The sequence below is a fragment of the Eptatretus burgeri genome, chromosome 7 (assembly GCF_056783735.1).
Source record: "Eptatretus burgeri isolate ZD-2024b chromosome 7, Ebu_testis_v1, whole genome shotgun sequence".
Lineage (NCBI taxonomy): Eukaryota > Metazoa > Chordata > Myxini > Myxiniformes > Myxinidae > Eptatretus > Eptatretus burgeri.
Window position 1 is genome coordinate 26,789,522 of NC_140967.1, and position 20,697 is coordinate 26,810,218.

At 42.7% G+C, this 20,697-nt stretch overlaps 1 protein-coding gene across 1 annotated transcript in view; it reads left to right on the forward strand.

Annotated features, from left to right (window-relative positions):
• Positions 1–20,697, forward strand: part of LOC147022867 (neutral amino acid transporter A-like) — a 51,819-nt gene that overhangs the window by 26,863 nt on the left and 4,259 nt on the right. Inside the window, exons 5-7 of the mRNA XM_085887769.1 lie at positions 600–833; positions 9,898–10,092; positions 15,380–15,514. Of these exons, the coding sequence (XP_085743895.1) occupies positions 600–833; positions 9,898–10,092; positions 15,380–15,514 (564 nt within the window). The remainder of the gene's footprint in view (positions 1–599; positions 834–9,897; positions 10,093–15,379; positions 15,515–20,697) is intronic.

Below are 20,697 nucleotides of genomic sequence, written 5' to 3' on the forward strand. Positions count from 1 at the left end.
GGCCATTGATTGAGAATTAATTATTTTATGATTATTATTTATTTATCTTATTTTAATTATGTAATCAATTATTGTTCACCGCTCCCTCCCAATTCCGACTCCATGTACTGCAAGGCATCACGTGCTGGAGGATTTGTTATTTATTTATCTACTTGGCATGGGGGCGGTGTACTTTGAATGCACCGCTACTTGTTAGGCAGTTGATTGAGAAATCAATTATCTTGTGACTATTATTTATTTTAATTACGCTACTAGTCACTGAATCAATCAATTATTGCACACCGCTCACTCCAAATCAGTCTCCATGTGATGCATGATGAGTATCATTTGTACACATTCACCTCGAAGTACACCGCTCCCTCCGAATTCCATATCCACGTGCTGCACGGTGGCAATGTCTTGTGCTGAAAGATGTATTCATTTATTTATTTAGTTGTCATGGGGCGGTATATTTGAATGTACCGCTACTTGTTAAAGAAAAAGAAAAAAAAATGCCCAGGAGCCTTAAATTTTCATGTATTCTTTATTTATTTATCATTATTATTATTATTGAAATGTAATTGTCAGAATTGATTTAATGTGTATGATTGTCTTCGCAGGTATGCGCCATTTGGTATCGCGTTTCTTGTTGCTGGAAAGATTGTTGATATGGAGGATCCTGTTCTTTTGGCCACTAACCTGGGCAAGTACATCATCTGTTGCCTGTTGGGCCACGTGATTCATGGTGGCTTGGTCCTTCCTCTCATATACTTTCTTGTCACTCGCAAGAACCCATATAGATTCCTTATGGGCATCATCACACCACTCACTACAGCCTTTGGAACAGCCTCCAGGTAGGAGATCCCCTTTGTAGCTTTGTACATGTGATGTTTTGATCTTGAGAGGCCCTTGGTGTCTGTTTGCTGGATATTGAGTTGTTTTATTGATTTATTTTGACATTTTGCTGCAGGGCTTGCAGTAAGTAGTTGCAAAAGTGTGTTTCCGAATTCTAATTCCATTGTGTTTCTCTTTTCTTTTTCTTTTTTTCATCATTCCTGCAGTTTTTTCTAACTCTTCTGCTTCAACAGTCTTGAAAATCCCCCATCCCCCAACTTTAGAGCATATTTTTGTGTTTTAACTTGGTAGTACTATTAACTATTTATTCAGCCAAGACCGAGCGAAGCGCGGTTGAAGCTGTTTAATCCTGCTATGTGACATATCCTGCAACTCGTACTACGGAAAACGGAGTTTTTGGTATGCTGGCTACATTTCCATCCAACCATGTGGTCATTCCGTTAGAGTATCTAACATAGATAGGGAGAGGCTAATTGAAGCTTTTGAAAACGATGCCGACTATTTAGAACTGGGTGATACTCTCGGCATCAAGCAATTCACTGCAAGGTCAATTGTGGCTACATATCTGCACACTGGTTGGCATGAAAAGTTACTGTCAGGAGGAGCACATAACACCAAAGTTGATCAAGAGATGCTTGATGAGCTACAGTGAATACTGGATATCAACCCTCTGCTGACTTTTAAAAAGATAAAAGATGATCTCCAAGATGCCCTGCCAGGCAAACCAACTGTCTCCCAGCACCATTGTTAAAACCATTGATGACATGTTGATGACAATTGAACTGGCAGAGGATGTGCCTGATGTCCAAAACTCTCCTCGTGTACATAATGTGCACCTAGAGTATGCTCAGTGATTCTTAGAGCATGGAGTTGTTGCCCACTGCATTTACATTGAGGAAACAGGCTATAACATTTTGATGAGCGGTTCCTTTGAGAGAGATCCTCATGGTGCTCTGGTGAGATTAGTTGTATATGGGCAACGCAGACAGGACTGCAATGTAACTTTTGCTGTTTCTGTGGAGATTGGGCTCGTACATCACCGCATAGCTTTTGAGACCGTTGTGAGAGAAAGATTTGAAGAGCTTCTTGCAGACACAGCCCATGAGTGAGAGAATATGTTCCCTGCAGATGAGCCCATCTGTCTAATCTATGACAATGCAAGACCCAATGTGTGCACTCAATTTCCACCAGGTATCAATCATCAGATTCAACTGAAGTTGCTACCACCCTACTCACCCTTCCTTAACCCAACACAAATGGCCCATTCTGCATTCAAGGCTGGTGTGAAAAGAGACTTGACCCTCCCAGAATGGCAGCTCCAGGAAGGGAACCGGGAAGTAGCATGTGACGCAGGCATGAATCTTCAACAGTGGAGGAGTAATCTCCTACAAGAAGCGGCCTGGGAAAATGTGTGGTGAATAACTCATGAAAAGAGTTTCAGATGGTACAACCACAGCCAGACCTACATGGCGAGATGCCTAGCACGTCAGGAGGTTGAAGGCTGAAGCTACTCAAAAAGAACAGAAAAAGTAGAAGAGGCCTTGTGGGGGGAAAAATGCACAGGGAAATGCATTTTTTTTCATGTTATAAAGATTATCCTTTAAGAGTTTAAGCGTAGCAAGACTTTTCTTTCATACATACATTATTATATTTTTATTGTTTTTTTTAATTATTTTATAAAAATGGCTTGGGGTGGTGCCGATGCAGATTTGTTGTATCGTTTTTCAAAAAAATATTTGTCCTTGCATAGACTAGGGTGTAACAAAATTAATTAAAATATAACTACATTTGTTGTTTTATTGGTTGGAGTAGATGACAAGGTGTCCAAAATCCATTGGAAACATTCCCCCCCCCCCACTGCTTTGGTGGCCATCTTGGATTTCAAAGTGGCCACCATTTTCTACCAAATTTGCTAATAACTTGGGCTGTGAATGGCATATGAAGTCTATTTTGGTGTCAATACACACATTTGTAATACCCAAGAATAAAAAAAATTAAAACGTTAACCAATTTGCTTTGTCAAAGTCAGTCAGCTGCTTCTCCAAATTCAAATTTTCTATGTTTATCAGCAGTTCCTGATGGGCCTTTTGAACTCTGTCCTTTGTGCAATATCTTCCACTCTGTGCTTCAGCGATTGCATTCAAACTCTTCCCTAAAGCATCTCGAATAGCAGGTTTCTCTTTGAAGAACGTCTCGATCCAAAGATCGACTAATACCTGCAGTGTTATTTTTTGAGAATCGACAGTCCAGGTGTAATGACTTCCTGATTTTATCTGATTGACTGTTACATGGCTTTATACAGATCGGAGGTTACCCAGGCTTCATCTGGACCACTGTGCTCAATAGTCTTACCTAAGCACCTGATTGCACACAGTCTGGTGTGAAAAGCACAATGCAGGAGTCGTCGCTTTCCCTTGTACTGCTTACTTCGATACTCAAGCTTCAGTGCCCCTCTTGTAAAGATCCATGTCAAGTGTAACCATGACAGGACCAGGTTTGTCCAGACATGTGATGGCATTGAGCTGGTATAGGTTTTGTATCACTGTTACTGGTATAGGCCACTCGTGTGCTGGACTGTCGACAATGGGCAAGGTGTGAATGTTGTCAATCGTTCGCGCTCTTGACTCGATCAGGTGTACTTAAGAGTTGTATGAACGCTACACTGGAATGTGTTGTGTTTAAGGCTGGGAATCAGTTTGTATCTTGTCATTCACAGAAAGTTAGCATGTGGAACCAATATCGGAGGGATATAGATTTTGATGTAGATTTGTTGGGGAGATGCATTCAGATGTTTGATCAGCAGGTTGCAGACTGCCAGTTGGAGTTGAGCGCTGATAGTATTGCAAGAGCAACCACAGTAGGTCTTGCCGATGTGCACGGACAACCTCATGTTGATCTTTTCCTAGCTTATAATGCTTGTAGTGAGGTCTTCCGGATGGTTTAGGGCTTCCAATGATTCCGCATGGCTGCATCTTGACAACTGTTGAGGGAGCATCCTTCAATAAGTCTGTGGATTCATCACACAATACAATTGGTTTGCAGACAGTCAGATGGTGAATGCTAACAAACAGATACTGCAGTTCCATGGAAAGTGTCTTGACTATCTCAAAACCAAGCTTGTGATAACTGGAAGAAAAGCAATAAAATAACACTTAGCTCATATACCTGTGATTTAGAGGCAGATTGAGTCGAAGTGAATTTCCACATCTGCTCTGTGATCATGTCATCAGGAAGGAAGAATTTGGTCGTCAAAAAGCAAATTGCAGAGGCATCCAGAGCTTTTGGCAACAAGCAACACCGTGTTCATGGATAATAACCGAAGAGTGAAGACTACATACAAAGTATACAATACATGCATGCTGTGTTGCTTTATAGTTCTGAATGTTGGATACTCCTTCGGAGTATGAGAAGACGAGACTCCTTTTTATCACAGAAGCATATGTACTAAACTAGGCATCTCTTACAGACAGCAGTAGACTCTATATATGTCTCAAATTTGGTCATGGTTGGAGGTGAGGAGGCGGGGACTTTGAAGCAGCAGGATATAGTCACCAAGGTACCTACTGGAGCGGTGAGGCCAAGTTTCCTCCATGTCTGACTGTGGTATACCAAGAATGAGTCTTTCAGATGGCTACATCTGCCCCATCCGAAAAGAATGGGGAGAGGTGTGATTCGTCAACATCTTCAGCAAAGTAGAGTGCCAGAGTACAAGTGGTATGAGCAAGCAATTTTATCTCTTGGCAATATGGTGTGCATGTCAACACTCAGGCCTGGAAAGAGACGTCTATAGAGAGCAGCAACTAAAATTGAGCTGCAACCAAACATGGTACAATGCCAGTAGTGTATGAGCATTTAGAAGGAAAAGAGACCTATAAAAGGTATATTGCAATTGATGAAACCCTGCCCCCCCCACCACACACACACACACTTTAAAAAAAAAAACTTTTGGAGTGGGGTGGCCATCATGGCAGCTGAAGGGCAGATGTGCTTTGGTGGTTTTTATTTTTTTTCCCCTTATTGTTTGGAAAAAATAAAAATAAAAAAAATAAAAAAAAAGTGTGTGTGTTTCCAGGGCATCACTTTTATTGATTTTTTTTCTTCTTTAACCATTTGGGATTTTGTCATCAAATTTTCAAGAATATCTTGTGAGAATATGGAGAAGGTAAGTGATAATTGGGTAAAAAGGGCAAAGTTACAGTCAAGGAAAGTGGCCCTTATCAGCCCGTCCACCATGAGACGGCTGGGTTGTTTTTATTGCTTCCATGTTTTTATTTTTATTTACCTGCCATTGAGCTTTAGTGTGTCTGTACAGGCCATAACTTTTTTGTCATCAAATTTTCAACAAACCTTTATTATGACAATATGGTGAACACTAATAAATAAACTTTACACTTGCCTCTAAGCTGTCTAGCCTGGGTTTGAATCCCGACCCAGCTATAAACTGTCATCCCAGTGTTTCACAGATGGTGATTAATCAATGTGCCTGTCGTCCCTTGGATGGACATTAAATGGGGATGTGTGTGTGTGTGTGTGTGTGTGTTTATGTGTATGCATATACACACACACACACACACACACACACACACACACACACACACACACACACACACACACACACACACACACACACACACACACACACACACGGCAATGTGTGTGTCTCCTCCATAACTATAAAGCCGAGCAGCCTGAAACTTTGCGCGCATACCAGAAAATTCCAAGGAAGTGCAAGAGTGAAAATTGGATGTTTGGATGAATTAAAACGCCCCTTTTGAAGATAATTAATTTTATTATTTAATTATATCATTTATCAGGCGATCCTTGGCCGCCTCACTGGGGCCACCATGTTTTTTTTGGCCTGCACAACCATGCTTTGACTTTGAACAGGCCACAACGATTTCTTCATGACAGTTTTTGTTTTTTTCCACTCCTCACTCGTATTATCGAATGCCTGTTCATCACAGCTACAAATCGCTCGGTATATAGCAATGCTTATAAACGCCCGGAGACGCCAGCATCTGTGGCTTAATTTAATTTGCGTATATTAATAAATGTGAGAATCTCTTAAACTAAGGATTATTAGAAAATGCAAGCTCCAGAATTTAAAGTATCAGCAGTTTCATCTCCGAAAAAAGTGTTGATTTGTCCAATTTGGACATTGCGCGGGCGTTTCCGGGTACATAGTTGTATCGAGGGCAAATGGTAATTGCTTGCCAAACCAGGCGTTCAGTTGGAGTGATTGAGTGCTGAAGCCACTTACCGAGCTGTACAGTACAGTTCGTGTCCTGATCGGGATGTACTGTTGGCAGTTACTCCAAGGTAGAGGTATGTACGTATACAGCACACACGGGCGTGGTACACATGGGTACATTTTGATCTGTACGGGCTCTCCCCGGGTGTGTGGACATGTCATGCCTGTTACGGGTGTCGGGATGGCAAAGTTTCATCCCGTATCTTATGGAGGTTCTTTCAGGTTTTCCTTTGTCCTCGTGTCTGTTTCTTAAGCATTTCGTTCTTCGATTTGATTTACAAAGGTTACATGGTTTCTCTTTGTGAATTTCAAAGCAAAATGTATTTGATAACGCCCGATTTCTGAGCCGTTTACCATCTTTATGTGTTTTCTGAATTACCGAGCCAATTTTTTTTCCACCCATCACACGCAGCTGTTTATAAAGAATAATGTTTGTGATCATTTCCCTGAAATGTCTTTGTAAATGTAACGTCCTTTTGTGGTGAAAGCTGCTCAAGGTTTCTGGGTTGTATACAGTAAGCACTGTACTCGATAATCACACAGACTCCAACCCTGCCGATTCCCGAAAAATTGCCGATATCCAGTGTGGGTGCTTTGTTTTGTTCAGAAAGCATAAAATCTTCTCTGATTACTCCCCTAACCCCATCTCTGTGTCTCTGTCTCCGTCTCCGTCTCCGTCTCCGTCTCCGTCTCCGTCTCCGTCTCCGTCTCCGTCTCCGTCTCCGTCTCCGTCTCCGTCTCTCCGTCTCTCCGTCTCTCCGTCTCTCCGTCTCTCCGTCTCTCTGTCTCTCTGTCTCTCTGTCTCTCTGTCTCTCTGTCTCTCTGTCTCTCTGTCTCTCTGTCTCTCTGTCTCTCTGTCTCTCTGTCTCTCTGTCTCTCTGTCTCTCTGTCTCTCTGTCTCTCTGTCTCTCTGTCTCTCTGTCTCTCTGTCTCTCTGTCTCTCTGTCTCTCTCTCCCTGGACGTGTCTGGACACTCATTATGTCCGGGCGGTGTTTGTCCCCTGACAGCTTGGCTCCGGACATGTCTGGGTGGTGTTTGTCTCTGGGTGGTATTTATAGTATAACTGGTAGAAAATGGATTTCAGACATTTTTTTTTTCCATCTTCACTGTTATTCGATGCAGAATAATTTTGATGAGATGGTATGAATCGTAATTGACATTCCACCACACGTCTGCCTTCCCTCACCTCACTGCCTTCCCTTCCCTGACCCTCTTCTCTCTCTCACCCCCCTCTATCTACTCTCTCACCCCCCTCTATCTACTCTCTCTTCCCCCCCTCTATCTCCTCTCTCCCCCCCTCTATCTCTTCTCTTCTCCCCCTCTATCTCTTCTCTTCTCCCCCCTTCTATCTCCTCTCTCTTTACCCCCCTCTATCTCCTCTCTCTTTACCCCCCTCTATCTCCTCTCTCTTTACCCCCCTCTATCTCCTCTCTCTTTACCCCCCTCTATCTCCTCTCTCTTTACCCCCTCTATCTCCTCTCTCTTTACCCCCCTCTATCTCCTCTCTCTTTACCCCCCTCTATCTCCTCTCTCTTTACCCCCTCTATCTCCTCTCTCTTTACCCCCCTCTATCTCCTCTCTCTTTACCCCCCTCTATCTCCTCTCTCTTTACCCCCCTCTATCTCCTCTCTCTTCCCCCACCTCTATATCCTCTTTCTTCCCCCTCTCCTCTTTCTCCCCCCTCTATCTCCTCTTTCTCCCCTCCTCTTTTTCCTCTCTTTCTCCCCTCTATCTCCTCTCTCTCTCCCTCCCCCTCTATCTCCTCTCTCTCTCCCCCCTCTATCTCCTCTCTCTCTCCCCCCTCTATCTCCTCTCTCTCTCCCCCTCTATCTCCTCTCTCTATCCCCCCCTCTATCTCCTCTCTCTCTCTCCCCCTCTATCTCCTCTCTCTCCCCCCTCTATCTCCTCTCTCTCTCCCCCCCTCTATCTCCTCTCTCTCTCCCCTCGATCTCCTCTCTCTCTCCCATCTATCTCCTCTCTCTCTCCCATCTATCTCCTCTCTCTCTCCCATCTATATCCCCCCTATCACCTCTCCCTCTCCCAGCTATCTCCTCTCTCTCTCCCCCCTCTATCTCCTCTCTCTCTCCCCCTCTATCTCCTCTCTCTCCCCTCCCCCTCTATCTCCTCTCTCTCTCCCCCCGATCTCCTCTCTCATTACTCCCCCCTGATCTCCTCTCTTCCCCCCTCTATCTTCTCCCTCTTTCTCTCCCCCCCCCCACTATCTCCTCTCTCTTCCCCCCCCACTATCTCCTCTCTCTTCCCCCCCACTATCTCCTCTCTCTTCCCCCCACTATCTCCTCTCTCTTCCCCCCACTATCTCCTCTCTCTTCCCCCCACTATCTCCTCTCTCTTCCCCCTCTATCTCCTCTCTCTTCCCCCTCTATCTCCTCTCTTCCCCCCCTATCTCCTCTCTTCCCCCCTATCTCCTCTCTTCCCCCCTATCTCCTCTCTTCCCCCCTATCTCCTCTCTTCCCCCCTATCTCCTCTCTTCCCCCTATCTCCTCTCTTCCCCCCTATCTCCTCTCTTCCCCCTATCTCCTCTCTTCCCCCCCTATCTCCTCTCTTCCCCCTATCTCCTCTCTTCCCCCCTATCTCCTCTCTTCCCCCCTATCTCCTCTCTTCCCCCCTATCTCCTCTCTTCCCCCCTATCTCCTCTCTTCCCCCCCTATCTCCTCTCTTCCCCCCTATCTCCTCTCTTCCCCCCTATCTCCTCTCTTCCCCCCTATCTCCTCTCTTCCCCCCCTATCTCCTCTCTTCCCCCCCTATCTCCTCTCTTCCCCCTATCTCCTCTCTTCCCCCCTATCTCCTCTCTTCCCCCCTATCTCCTCTCTTCCCCCCTATCTCCTCTCTTCCCCCCTATCTCCTCTCTTCCCCCCTATCTCCTCTCTTCCCCCCTATCTCCTCTCTTCCCCCTATCTCCTCTCTTCCCCCTATCTCCTCTCTTCCCCCCTATCTCCTCTCTTCCCCCTATCTCCTCTCTTCCCCCTATCTCCTCTCTTCCCCCCTATCTCCTCTCTTCCCCCCTATCTCCTCTCTTCCCCCTATCTCCTCTCTTATCCCCCTATCTCCTCTCTCTGTTTACCCCCCCCATCTCCTTTCTCTTCCCCACCTCTCTCCCCCCTCTATCTCCTCTCTCTTACCCCACCTCTCTCCCCCCTCTATCTCCTCTCTCTTACCCCCTATCTCCTTTGTCTTTACCCCCCATCTCCTCTCCCCCACCCTCTATCTCCTCCCTCTATCTCCTCTCTCCCCCCACCCTCTATCTCCTCTCTCCCCCACCCTCTATCTCCTCTCTCCCCCCTCTATCTCCTCTATCTTACCCCCTATCTTCTCTCTCTTTACCCCCTATCTCCTTTGTCTTTATCCCCCGCCCCTATCTCCTCTCTCTTCCCCCCTCTATCTCCTCTCTTCCCCCCCTCTATCTCCTCTCTTCCCCCCTCCTCTATCCCCTCACTCTTACCCCCCCCCCCAACCTCCTCTCTCTTTTGCCTCCTCTATCTCTCCCCCTCTATGAACTTTTTTCATTTTATAAGTTTTTGTTTTCGTCGAGCATGGTTTGAGTACAAAGCAGATGTGCCTGGGCTTTGCATTGCCAGATGGTTTCTGTTTTATTTTTTTTTTAATCCTTTTATCTCTTCCAGAGCTTTTTTGTTGTTGCTCTGTTTCAGGGCCTCCACTTGTGTAAATATTGTCTTGGTCAAGAATATGTTCACAATTAAAGAATGAGCAAAAGTGTTTTCAGTTGTTTTCGATGTGTTGTTGACCAGGGCGTCTTGTGATTCATCGATTGTGATCATCTTCTCGTTGCCAGTTCTGCCACGTTGCCTCTGATGATTAAACACGTGGAGGAAGTGAACGGTGTTGACAAGACGATCAGTCGCTTCATCTTGCCTATCGGAGCAACTGTCAACATGGACGGTGCAGCCCTTTTCCAGACGGTTGCCACGGTTTTCATCGCATACCTCAATGACGTGACTCTCAATATTGGGCAGATTTTTACCATCCTGTGAGTGATTTGTGTGGTCTGTGTAACCACTGACTTGTGACTAGCTATGCCAATACATCCAATTACAATGCACTCTCCACTATCCTCACGAGTCCATCCCTCAGCTCTTGCGGATCGGTGATTTTTTTTTTTTTCTGCATATACTTGACATCCTGCAATGAAAATACTGTTCAGTAATAATACTTTCATTATATTGTAGTCGAGGAGAATTAAATCCTGTACATGTAAAAACGGAACTTGATTATACTAGAAACATAGCAACAAGTTGCAGAAATAAAACAATGCAGCAAAATCCATCAACATTCCTTGGGCTTACTGTCAACCATAGACCAACTCACTGCATTAACCAAAGAGCGAGCCTACTTGAACCACTCAGATGTCGCTTTATCCACCAGAGGAAGCTTAGAACCCTGAAGGGTTTTACATGAAGTTGTGCTTTTCCCAGCAGCTTAATCAGCATAAAACTTGCACAGTTTTTTATTTAATTTTTTCGCACATGATGCACAGTCTCAAGGCCGATGCCAAGAGATGCTGCAGTCTCACCATTCTCAGCCACCTTATAAGCCTGAGCTTGTCATCTATCTTTGGCACAATATGCTTCCTCTGTTCGATGCATTAGACAATGGTGTAGCATTATCAAGCGAACATTTGGGCCCCATAACTTTAAAGTGTGAAAGTTTAATTTTGCAAGATGGCTTGCAAATCATGTGGATATATTGCAAGAAGTGAGCTTTGGCATGATGTGCCAAATGCCACAAATACTGATTGGTCGAGTTCTTGGAGAATGCTCAGACTCTCGTATGATTGGCTGATGTCCCATCGGGATATTTTTATGTGGATATTTGATGTTTTCGGTTGGTTCATATGCGGATAGTAGAGAGTCCACTGGATTATCATCCACAATTTGTGATCATTACGGCGTCCTCTCATTAAGATCTGTTGTGCTGAACTTTTAGTACAATTTTCTCATGCGTGCAGAACAGCTTTTACTTCTACTTTATTCTGTAGGACAATCAACAGAGTGGAGTTTGAAGTAGTGGTAGAGTTATAAGTCAAATGGCTAAATGAGGGGGTGGGGGGGGGTGAGGTGAAGAGCAGAATTTTCTTTTTTCAGGAGTTTTAAAAGACATTTTTAACAGAGCTGAAACAAAGTACCGTCAAAGTACCGTCCTAAAACTAAGGGATTCTTTAAATAAAAGAAGAAACTTGCTTTCACTTCTGGAGATTAAGACTCAATGTCGCTCATTCTATCTATACTTTAAGAGGGCATTTGATAAGGTGCCACATCGGAGGTTGTTGGCCAAGGTGAGGGCTTGTGGAGTATTCAGTCAGGTTGCTAACTGGATAACAGAGTGGCTATGAGTGGGAGGATGTAAGCAGTGGGGTACTTCAGGGATTAGTACTTGGGCCATTATTATTCATAAGTTTCATCAACAATTTGGATAGTGGGGTGAAGAGTAGGCTTTCCAAATTTGTAGATAAAACAAACCTTGGAGGTAAACAAGAGGGGGTGGTGATCAGATTCAGGAAAGTCTAGATACTTTCATAGATTGGGCAAAAGACTGGCAGATGCGGTTTAACCGAAACAAGTGTAAGGTGCTGGGGATGGATAAGAATCATGAAATAGAGATTACATGATGCAGGGGTCAGTCTTGGAGCGTGGCACACAGGAGAAGGATCTGGGGGTGGTTATAGATACGAGAGGTAAGCAGGCAGCTATAAGTGAAGCAAACAGGGTTGTAGGTTGTATTTGGAGGGGGGTCAATTGCGAATCAAAAGAGGTGGCGTTAACATTGTATAAGAATTTAGTGAGGGCCACATCTAGAATATTGTGTACAGTTTTGGTCGCCATAACTCAGGAAGGACAGAGCTGCCATAGAGAGGGTTCAGTGCAGGGCTACTAGATTGATTCTGGGCCAAGCTGGACTCAGCTATGAGGAGCGGCTGAAGGAGACGGGGCTTTATCCATTAGAAAGGAGGTGGTTACGAGGGAATATGATCAAGATGTTTAAGATGATGAAGTGTACAGATAAAAGTGTAAGAGTTCTTTAGCAAAATAGACCTTGATAGGATTAAGGGACATAACCTGAGAGTGACGAGGAGAGTTAAGACGGTGGTAAGGCAGGGGTTTTTCACTCGGTGAGTAGTTAATGCATGCAATGGTCCCCCTGGAAAGGCAGTGGCAGAAGAAACAGTAGATAAGTTTAAATGGGAATTAGATAGGTACCTGGAAGTTATGGAGATAGAGGGGTATGGGGATGTTGAAAGGACTTGTAGGTAGCTTGAGCATTGATGGGTGATTGTGTACGTTCTGTGAGAGGGTCTTGTCAAGGGTGTGTGGTTGGTGTTATATATTCCTCATGATAAAACCACCTTTGCCCACCCCCCCTCCTCCCCCAATTTTTTTTAGTTTATGATAATTAAAAATATATTTCCCCATTTTTAGCTCATCTGGAATGTAGTTCTGGGGATCTTATGGGATGGCGTGTCGTCAGTCCTTCCACAAATACTTTCAACTTCTCTGAAACTACACACATATGATTTCGATTATATTTTACCACAACCTCCATCACCCATAACGTACCAAAGTTTGTTCATGACATTAAAAAAATTGGGCCCTAAGGAGGTCCACGTAGGTTGCCACCCCAAAATTGGTATTTGCTTTCTTCTCAGAAACTACACATACAATTCTGATGAAACTTGACCGCAACCTTCATCACCCGTGACGTACCAAAGTTTGGTCACAGCATTAAAAAAACAAATTGCAGTCTAAGGGGGTCTACGGAGGGGGTTTACAGGGGGTTGCCCCTCCCCCCCTCCAAAAAAAATGTATTTGCTTTCTTCTCCAAAACTGCACACACAATTTGATGAAACGTGACCACAACATTACTTGTGATGTACCAATGTTTGCTCATACTATTTAAACAAAAAATAAATAAATAAACTAATCAGGGTCGAAGGGGATATATAGTATGGGGGGGGGGTTCCCCCAAAAATAGATATTTCCTATAATATTGGTTCATTGGTACATTTTCCTGATTCTGCCCCATGATCACCTGTGATGTACCAAAGTTTGTTCATGCCATTAACCCTTAGATGCATAAGTGGGTCAAAAATGACCCAGTTTGACTGTTTTCTTGCATTATCTTTTTGCACTCATGCATCTGGGGGTTTAAAAAAAAAACATTCCATAGGTACTCATGTTGTTCTCCATTACATATTTTGTGGGTCATCCATGCCAACTCGGTAGTCACTGGTAATCTTATCCAACCACTACCAAGTGAGCACTCAGAGGTATTGCCCCTATGTTTATTTTTAGCACCCTTGTGATGTTCCTGAGTTTGCCACATTGTTCTCATCCCCACTCAACCCCCCTCCCTCCCCCCAAAACCTCCAATGAAATTGAGTAGTTTTCACGGATTTATTTAATCTTGTACTATTGTGGTGCAGGCATGATTGGCCGAATGACTTCCTGCGTCAATTTCCCTTGTTGGTATTCCTTATTGATGCCTTGAGTTTATTGGATTGCCATTGGCTATAGTTTTACCGAACAAGATCAGCATGGACTTTAAAACATTTGATGAACAGTAAAATGAGGACAGAAAGGAGTGGTAGCCCCCTTTGTGTATTTGTACTCTCGTGTTTGCTTATGTACTATGTGAATGAGCATGGTAGGGTCAGTTTATAACATATGTAAGTTAGGATGCCACAAATCCCATGCATCTCATTCCCTTTCTTTCTTGCCTCTCATTACCCTGTGAGTGAAGCAATTGGTCCACTCCGTTTGTTTGTCTTTGTCTGTCTGTCTCTACAAACATCAGTCTGTGATCGAGGAACTACTCGATTCGATTGTAAATTGATTTTATATTTTGAACACTAGAACGTGAATCGGAATACGAACTTGCAGTTTGGCAGTACTTTGCCTCTGAATTTGGCAAATTGGATGGAATCTCGTCCTGAGCACGCATGCACAGAGAGGAGTGAGGTAATTGTTCGGCTGCGTGGCAGTCAAACAAAATTGAAAATCATTCCAAACAGGAAACTTGCTGTTTTTAGTGATGTCATAAAGGGCACCAAGAACTAATGTATCTTGTTAAATAAGGTGGTGTAATAAACGGTGCATCAATGGTGGTAAACTTCCGGGAAAGAAAAGTTTTCTTTCTTTTTCTCTGAATTGGCATGGTAGGGTCAGTTCATAACATGCTCCCCAGCCTTTAAAACTATTGAAATTTCAATTGAATTACGTACTTCAACACTGTAGAACACAAATCACCTTGTTTGCACTTCCAAAAATCTTCAGTTTAGCAGTACTTGGCCAAAGTATTACACTGTCTCAACCAATCAAATTTGCCGTGAGCTCTGAGGGTGGAGTTGGTAGAAGGTTCAGCTCTTGACTGTTCCATTTGACCAATCGGCTTCATATGGTTGCCATCATGTTTGTTATTCAAAGTTCATGAACAAAGCTAATACAGTATACATCGTGTTCGGGAGCACAAATCAAGAGTCGAAAAGGTCCTTCCCATGTCCTTTTTCTCGAGATTTCGTGGGGGTAGGGTGTTCTATGAACTCTTTGGTTTGTGCTTATTTTATTGATTATAACTGTGACGCCTGGTGTTGCCTTGATACTTCAGGTGACTGGCTTAGGATCCTTAGATCCTGAGTTCAAGCCCCTGTCGGGCCATTGAATTGACACCAGATAGGGTTGACTTAGCCTGTCATCCTTCCAAGGTCAGCAAAATGAGTGCAAGTGTACTGGTTACAGGCATTGCATTGGCAGCACAGCTGTAACCCCAGTCAATCATGCTACTCGCAGCCTTGTGCTGCACATGAAGGAGGAGGATTAAAACTGTGCTCTCACATTGTCCTGGGGGGACGCAGAGTAATTGCCATTTGTCCAGTCTGCCACTTCAACTGTATGGGTGGGAAAGGAGAGCACCAGTGTCAGTTTGAGTTGAGGCAGGACAGAGCCAGGCATTGTTGACACATTTGGAGTTTTTTCTTGGACATGAACCATTACGTGCATGCGGAGGCCACATGACCTTTCATGCACTTTATTTGAATCAACCAATCATATCACTTGGTAATCTTGAAGCAAAACAATTGCTTGGCATGACAATCGTCTGTAAAGTCACAGACACATTACAATATGTTTTATGCTGTTTCTCCGGTGCTAGCGAGGAAGCTGGAAGCCTTGAACGTTAACATGACGGCTACAATTGGCATGAACATGAGAGGTGTGTGGCAGAGCTGTCACTGGACAGGGTGTAAGTTTTGTGTTCTTGTGCAGGGTCACAGCTACAGCATCAAGTGTGGGTGCAGCTGGGATACCAGCTGGCGGTGTGCTGACATTGGCCATTATTCTTGAAGCTACAGGTCTTCCTACAAAGGACATTTCTTTGATCCTTGCTGTGGATTGGCTCATGTGAGTACACAATTTCCACCACATGTGCTTTGGTTTTGAATAGCTTCTTCTTTTTTTTCTTTTTTTTTGTATACCTTGTCGAGGCTCGTATGAGAACTAACACACAACACACAGCAAGGGGGGCATGAGACAGGAGGGGTGGAAGTGGGAAGGACAAAACAGTGGGGAACAGAGACATTTGGAGATCTGTGGAAGGGAGAGGGATGGGGTAGGGAACATGGGGAATACAAGATGGACATTACAGAGACTTTCAGGAAGGAAAACAGGGAATTTGAAGGAGGTGGGCTTTGTTCAAGTGAGTGTTTGTTTATCTAATCAATGTACTGTAAATGAAAAGATTTTCTGCCTCTGTCTTCATTTCCTATCTCCTCTCTCTCATCGCTTCACGCATAGTCACAAAACCTCAGAGACATAATTAACAACGCCTTGCAATTCTGCTTTGGGTATGGAAATTTACTTCCAACTCCTTCATTTATTCCAGTGGAACAGTATTTCTGGTACCATCTGTCGTGTGATTGTCGTTATTGCTAACATAGCCATCCCATCACCCATCTTTCATGGATAATTCTATGACTTTTCTTGTACGTGAATAGTGTTTTCATTTACAGTTTCATTCGTGCTGGCTTCTACTAACATTACTTGCCTACCATCTTGTTCCTGCAATCTATCTTTAAGGTTTTAATTTTATCCATCTCTATGCTCAGCAAATGCTATGTCGAGACAAATTGTATGACAAATTATTTATTTTCTGCGGGCTATGCAGAGCCCCTCAAGTATGGCACACAGATTTTAGAATTTGGCCAGGTTAATTGGGTGCCAGCGCATTAGAAGGACAGCTCATGGAAGAGCTTGTAAATAACATTAATCAGCTGAGGATATAGTACAGTGTGTCCCAAATGACATGAAGTCAACTAGAAGCATCCGCTCCCTACGGGAGCCGTCAAGGGGGTCATGTTATTATATTTATGTCTATTTTACTCCAAGGGATCCCAGGATTACACACCCAAAAATGGTTGCGATTGGTTCAGCCGTTTTTGCGGTAACTGGGAAGACAGACAAACAGTTGTAGTAAGAAGATACAGGAGTCTTTGCTGCATTTTTGCTCAATACTACTCACATTAATTTGGTGTAAATACCACGCAATCATGCATCTTTCCATTGCGTTTAAATAGATTGCACAAAAAAAAAAAGAGGTAACATTTTTCTCGTTGATGGCACTAATTTTCCATTGCATGATGTTGGCCTGTTTTACATTTACATTTGACTTGTGTGTGTGTGTGATAGAGGTGAGACACTCACCGCATGCCTTCTTCCTGGCTCGCCGTCTTGCGCATGCAGTAAAGTGCGATGTCCTTCAAACTCTCGTCTCCGAAGTCTTCTTCTTTGATCGGCACCGAATGGTCAAATATATCTTGACAATTTCCGCACTGTGGTCACATCCTGCGACAAAATCCGGTAACGGGTCGATTGGGAGCACGCATTTGAAGCGCTCTCAAATGATGAGCAACGCGAATGGGAAACGCACGTTTCATGTGTTGTTAAAATATTAAGTCGACACATCTTGTCCGTGGCAGCCTCCGCCACAGTCGTGTCAGAACGAGCCGATTTGTCAGTCACGGATTGTTTATCTGCAACATGGGGCCCTTAAAAGACTACGTAACACGATTTTTATTTTATTTTAATTAATTTACATTCGCTTGATGAGGTAACGTAATGCTTGATTACCATGCATTCTGACAGGCTTGATTAAACCTTACTATTAGTCGACATATGATTTAATTTTTCAGGGTCCCTCATCATGATTAACGCTCAACCCAAACAAAGCCAATGGAAATCTGATGCAATAAAGCCAGACAGTGGACAGTATAATCAGCAGAAGCCTGCAGGCCTAACGTTCGGCCCACCAGAAAACCAAGATGGCTGCCATATCATTTCTCTGGGTGCCATGGTGGGTGAAGTCGAGTGACTACCCAGCAGGCACACAACGTTGTTGCAACGTCGTTTGCCGGTTCTATCCTGACGTCAGAATTGGGTCAGTGGGAAGTTGTATTTGCAACGCCCATGACGTCAGATTTCAACGTTGTGACAACATTGAAATCTGACGTTGTTGCAGCGTCGTGTTCTAGTTGTACCTGACGTCAGAATTGGGTCAGTGGGAAGTTGTATTTGCAACACCCATGACGTCAGATTTCAACGTTGTCACAACATTGAAGCATGATGTTATTTTTCAACTTTATCACAACGTTCATAAAATGGAGTTTTTGTTTTTACCCTTTTCTTTGCACGCCAAAGAAACGAACATTGCAGTGCATGACACCCTTCAGCTTCCAGCTTGATGGAGCCCTCGACCCGTAGGTCTGGGGCCAGTGGAGCACCGCTGTTCCACCGGTGCCATTATCAAAACATTGAAGTTTTGTATTGCAACATCATTACGTTGCGCAGTAACACATAATGACCACAACTTGAAAACAACTGTAATTCATAATCATTTATTATCACGTATCATGCAGAGCATGATTGCGGCAAAAATATACAAGCAGTATTAACAATAATAATATCTTTATTTGTTCCAAAAAAGCACACTCAAATACAAACGTACAATAAATAAAAGTAGATGCCATTGCAATTGAGAAACATATTATAAAAATGGGGAAATAAAAAAAAATACCACATGGGTAAAAGTCGTAAATACCTTTTTGACAAATTCACTTTGTGCAAAGCACAGTTAACAATTCAAATTCAGAACGTTCTGCTCCAGAGAGGAACTGTGGAGCTTCTCTCTCAAATATAATTGACTGCACAAAGGCACCTTTAAGTACAACAACATCATCATGCAGTGTTAGTAAAACTCATCTGGTGTTGGCTTAGTGCTTAGGGTGGTGGCTTGGGATCCTAGGGTTCTGAGTTCAAGCCCTGTTGGCTGCTGAATTAAAATACACCAGGAGGTTGACTCAGCCTGTCATCCTTTGGAGGTCGGCAAAATGAGTACCAGTGCACTGGTAAGGGGGACACTGCATCAGCAGCATAGCCACGTCCCAACCAATGATGCAACCAGCAGCCACAGGCTGCGAGAGAGATAGAGATAGAGATAGAGATAGAGATAGAGATGTGTGTGTATATATATATATATATATATATATATATATATATATATATATATATATATATATATATATATATATATATATATATAAAACTGCTGATAATTCTATGCTTGCATACATTATGGGCATTGGGAGCATAAAAGGTATTGACAGATAACTTGCATTTATATAAAATGTAATTAAAAGTTTTAGCTACTGATGACATACTACCCATTGTTGCAAGATTCATAATTAAGCAACCTCAGGTAAGAATTATGAGAAGACAAAGAACCACATATAAATTTTGCTATACGACATAATAGTTGACATTCAATAGGTAGGAATTCAGCAATGACTGGTAAAAGAGTACAATATGGGTCCTACTTGGGAAGTCAAACACCTTTCTGATAGAATTTCTCCATGATATATATAACTTAGAAATATTTTTACTTGTTATGTCCCACAGCGGGCATCAATAGAATGAGGTGCAAAAAGACTTAAACCGATGATACTTGACATGATATGAACAGTGCATAAAATTATATAAAACTGAATTACAATCAGGCAAATCAATGAGACCAAATATATATATATATATATATATATATATATATATATATATATATATATATATATATATATATATATATATATATATATCGATGTGTGTGTATTCATACAAAGAAAATATATAAATCTAACATCATTAAGTATCAAAACACAATTTTGAATGCATCTCATAAATAATTCCAAAGCACAAAAAAATTAATTTGTTGGGTGTTTTCAATCTTAATTTCACAAGAAAATAAAATAACTTCATTTTGCATAAAATTACATGTAAATATTTTCACAATGTAAACTTAGGCTGGGTTTCCAACATACAACATTACAATTAAATGGGCTGCAAATTCTTAATAATCAAGGACGTGGACGGCTGGCACAGCATGTTGCTGTTACTCGTTATTATTACACTAGTACGTGCCCGCCCGTACGTGCATGGCCGTACGTGCAAAGAAAAACAACAAAAAAAAACCTTTCAAACAACCACACAGGCCGTTCCTTCGCTCTCATAAATGATGACTGGATTGGGGCATTGTGTTTATCTATAAATGCGCATAAGAAATCGAGAAATTATGAGAATACAGTAAGTCATCACTATCCGGAAGTCCGTACGTTGTAACCCGTAATGGGGAACGCGGCTGAGGATCTCTTCCCCATCGGCCACGCCTACGCAATTGGTTTGGTAAATAAATGGCCATAACTTGGGAAGCACTTGTCCGATTAATATCAAACCTTGAAAAGTCACATCCTCAGGTCCCCAGCAATATAGCTGGCAAATTTCAATTATATCGGGCCAGTGGTTGTCGATAAACAGCGGCCACAGACAGATACACAGACACACACACATTGCTGGAATTATTGATAGATGAGGGCTTGTTCCTGCCCGCACCTCCACACCGATCAAGGGCATATTTCAAATGTTGTGATATGGCAATGTCCACATCCGCCTCCGTTGCTGTAGGCCGACTGGCCATGGTACTGTCTGAAAAATAATAAGAATTTCCACTTCGTATATATTTGGCTTTATGATCATCAAACAAGACTTGCAATGTCAATTACGCTCAAGTCATGCACATTATAAACTGTCATTTAGCAGAATTTATTACCTCTGACAACTTTATAAAAATTCTGTTTCCGGAAAGGTCTCTTCCCATTCTTTCCACACAAATTGTATGTGGACATCACAGCATTGGACATCACCCTTATTTTAGAAAATAAAAACAATTTAGTACACCAGTGTTCGAAGCAGATTGTAACAAGTTTTAAGTTCCACTGCCCTTAAAAAGCCTCAATTAATGTTATTCTTAATTCTTATTATGGTTATTCTTATTATTCTTATTATTCTTAAAAATATAAAGTTATTAACATGTCTTTTGAGAACCATTTTACCAAAGGAAAACAATTGTGCACCGAAAAACTTGAACAATTCCCCTATAGTGACAAACTACCACAATGAAGGCTTCATTGTTACAAGCGGCAGTTTGTCGGCGGCCAAAGGGTTAATATTTTTTATGACACAACTTCACATTTTTCGGCGAA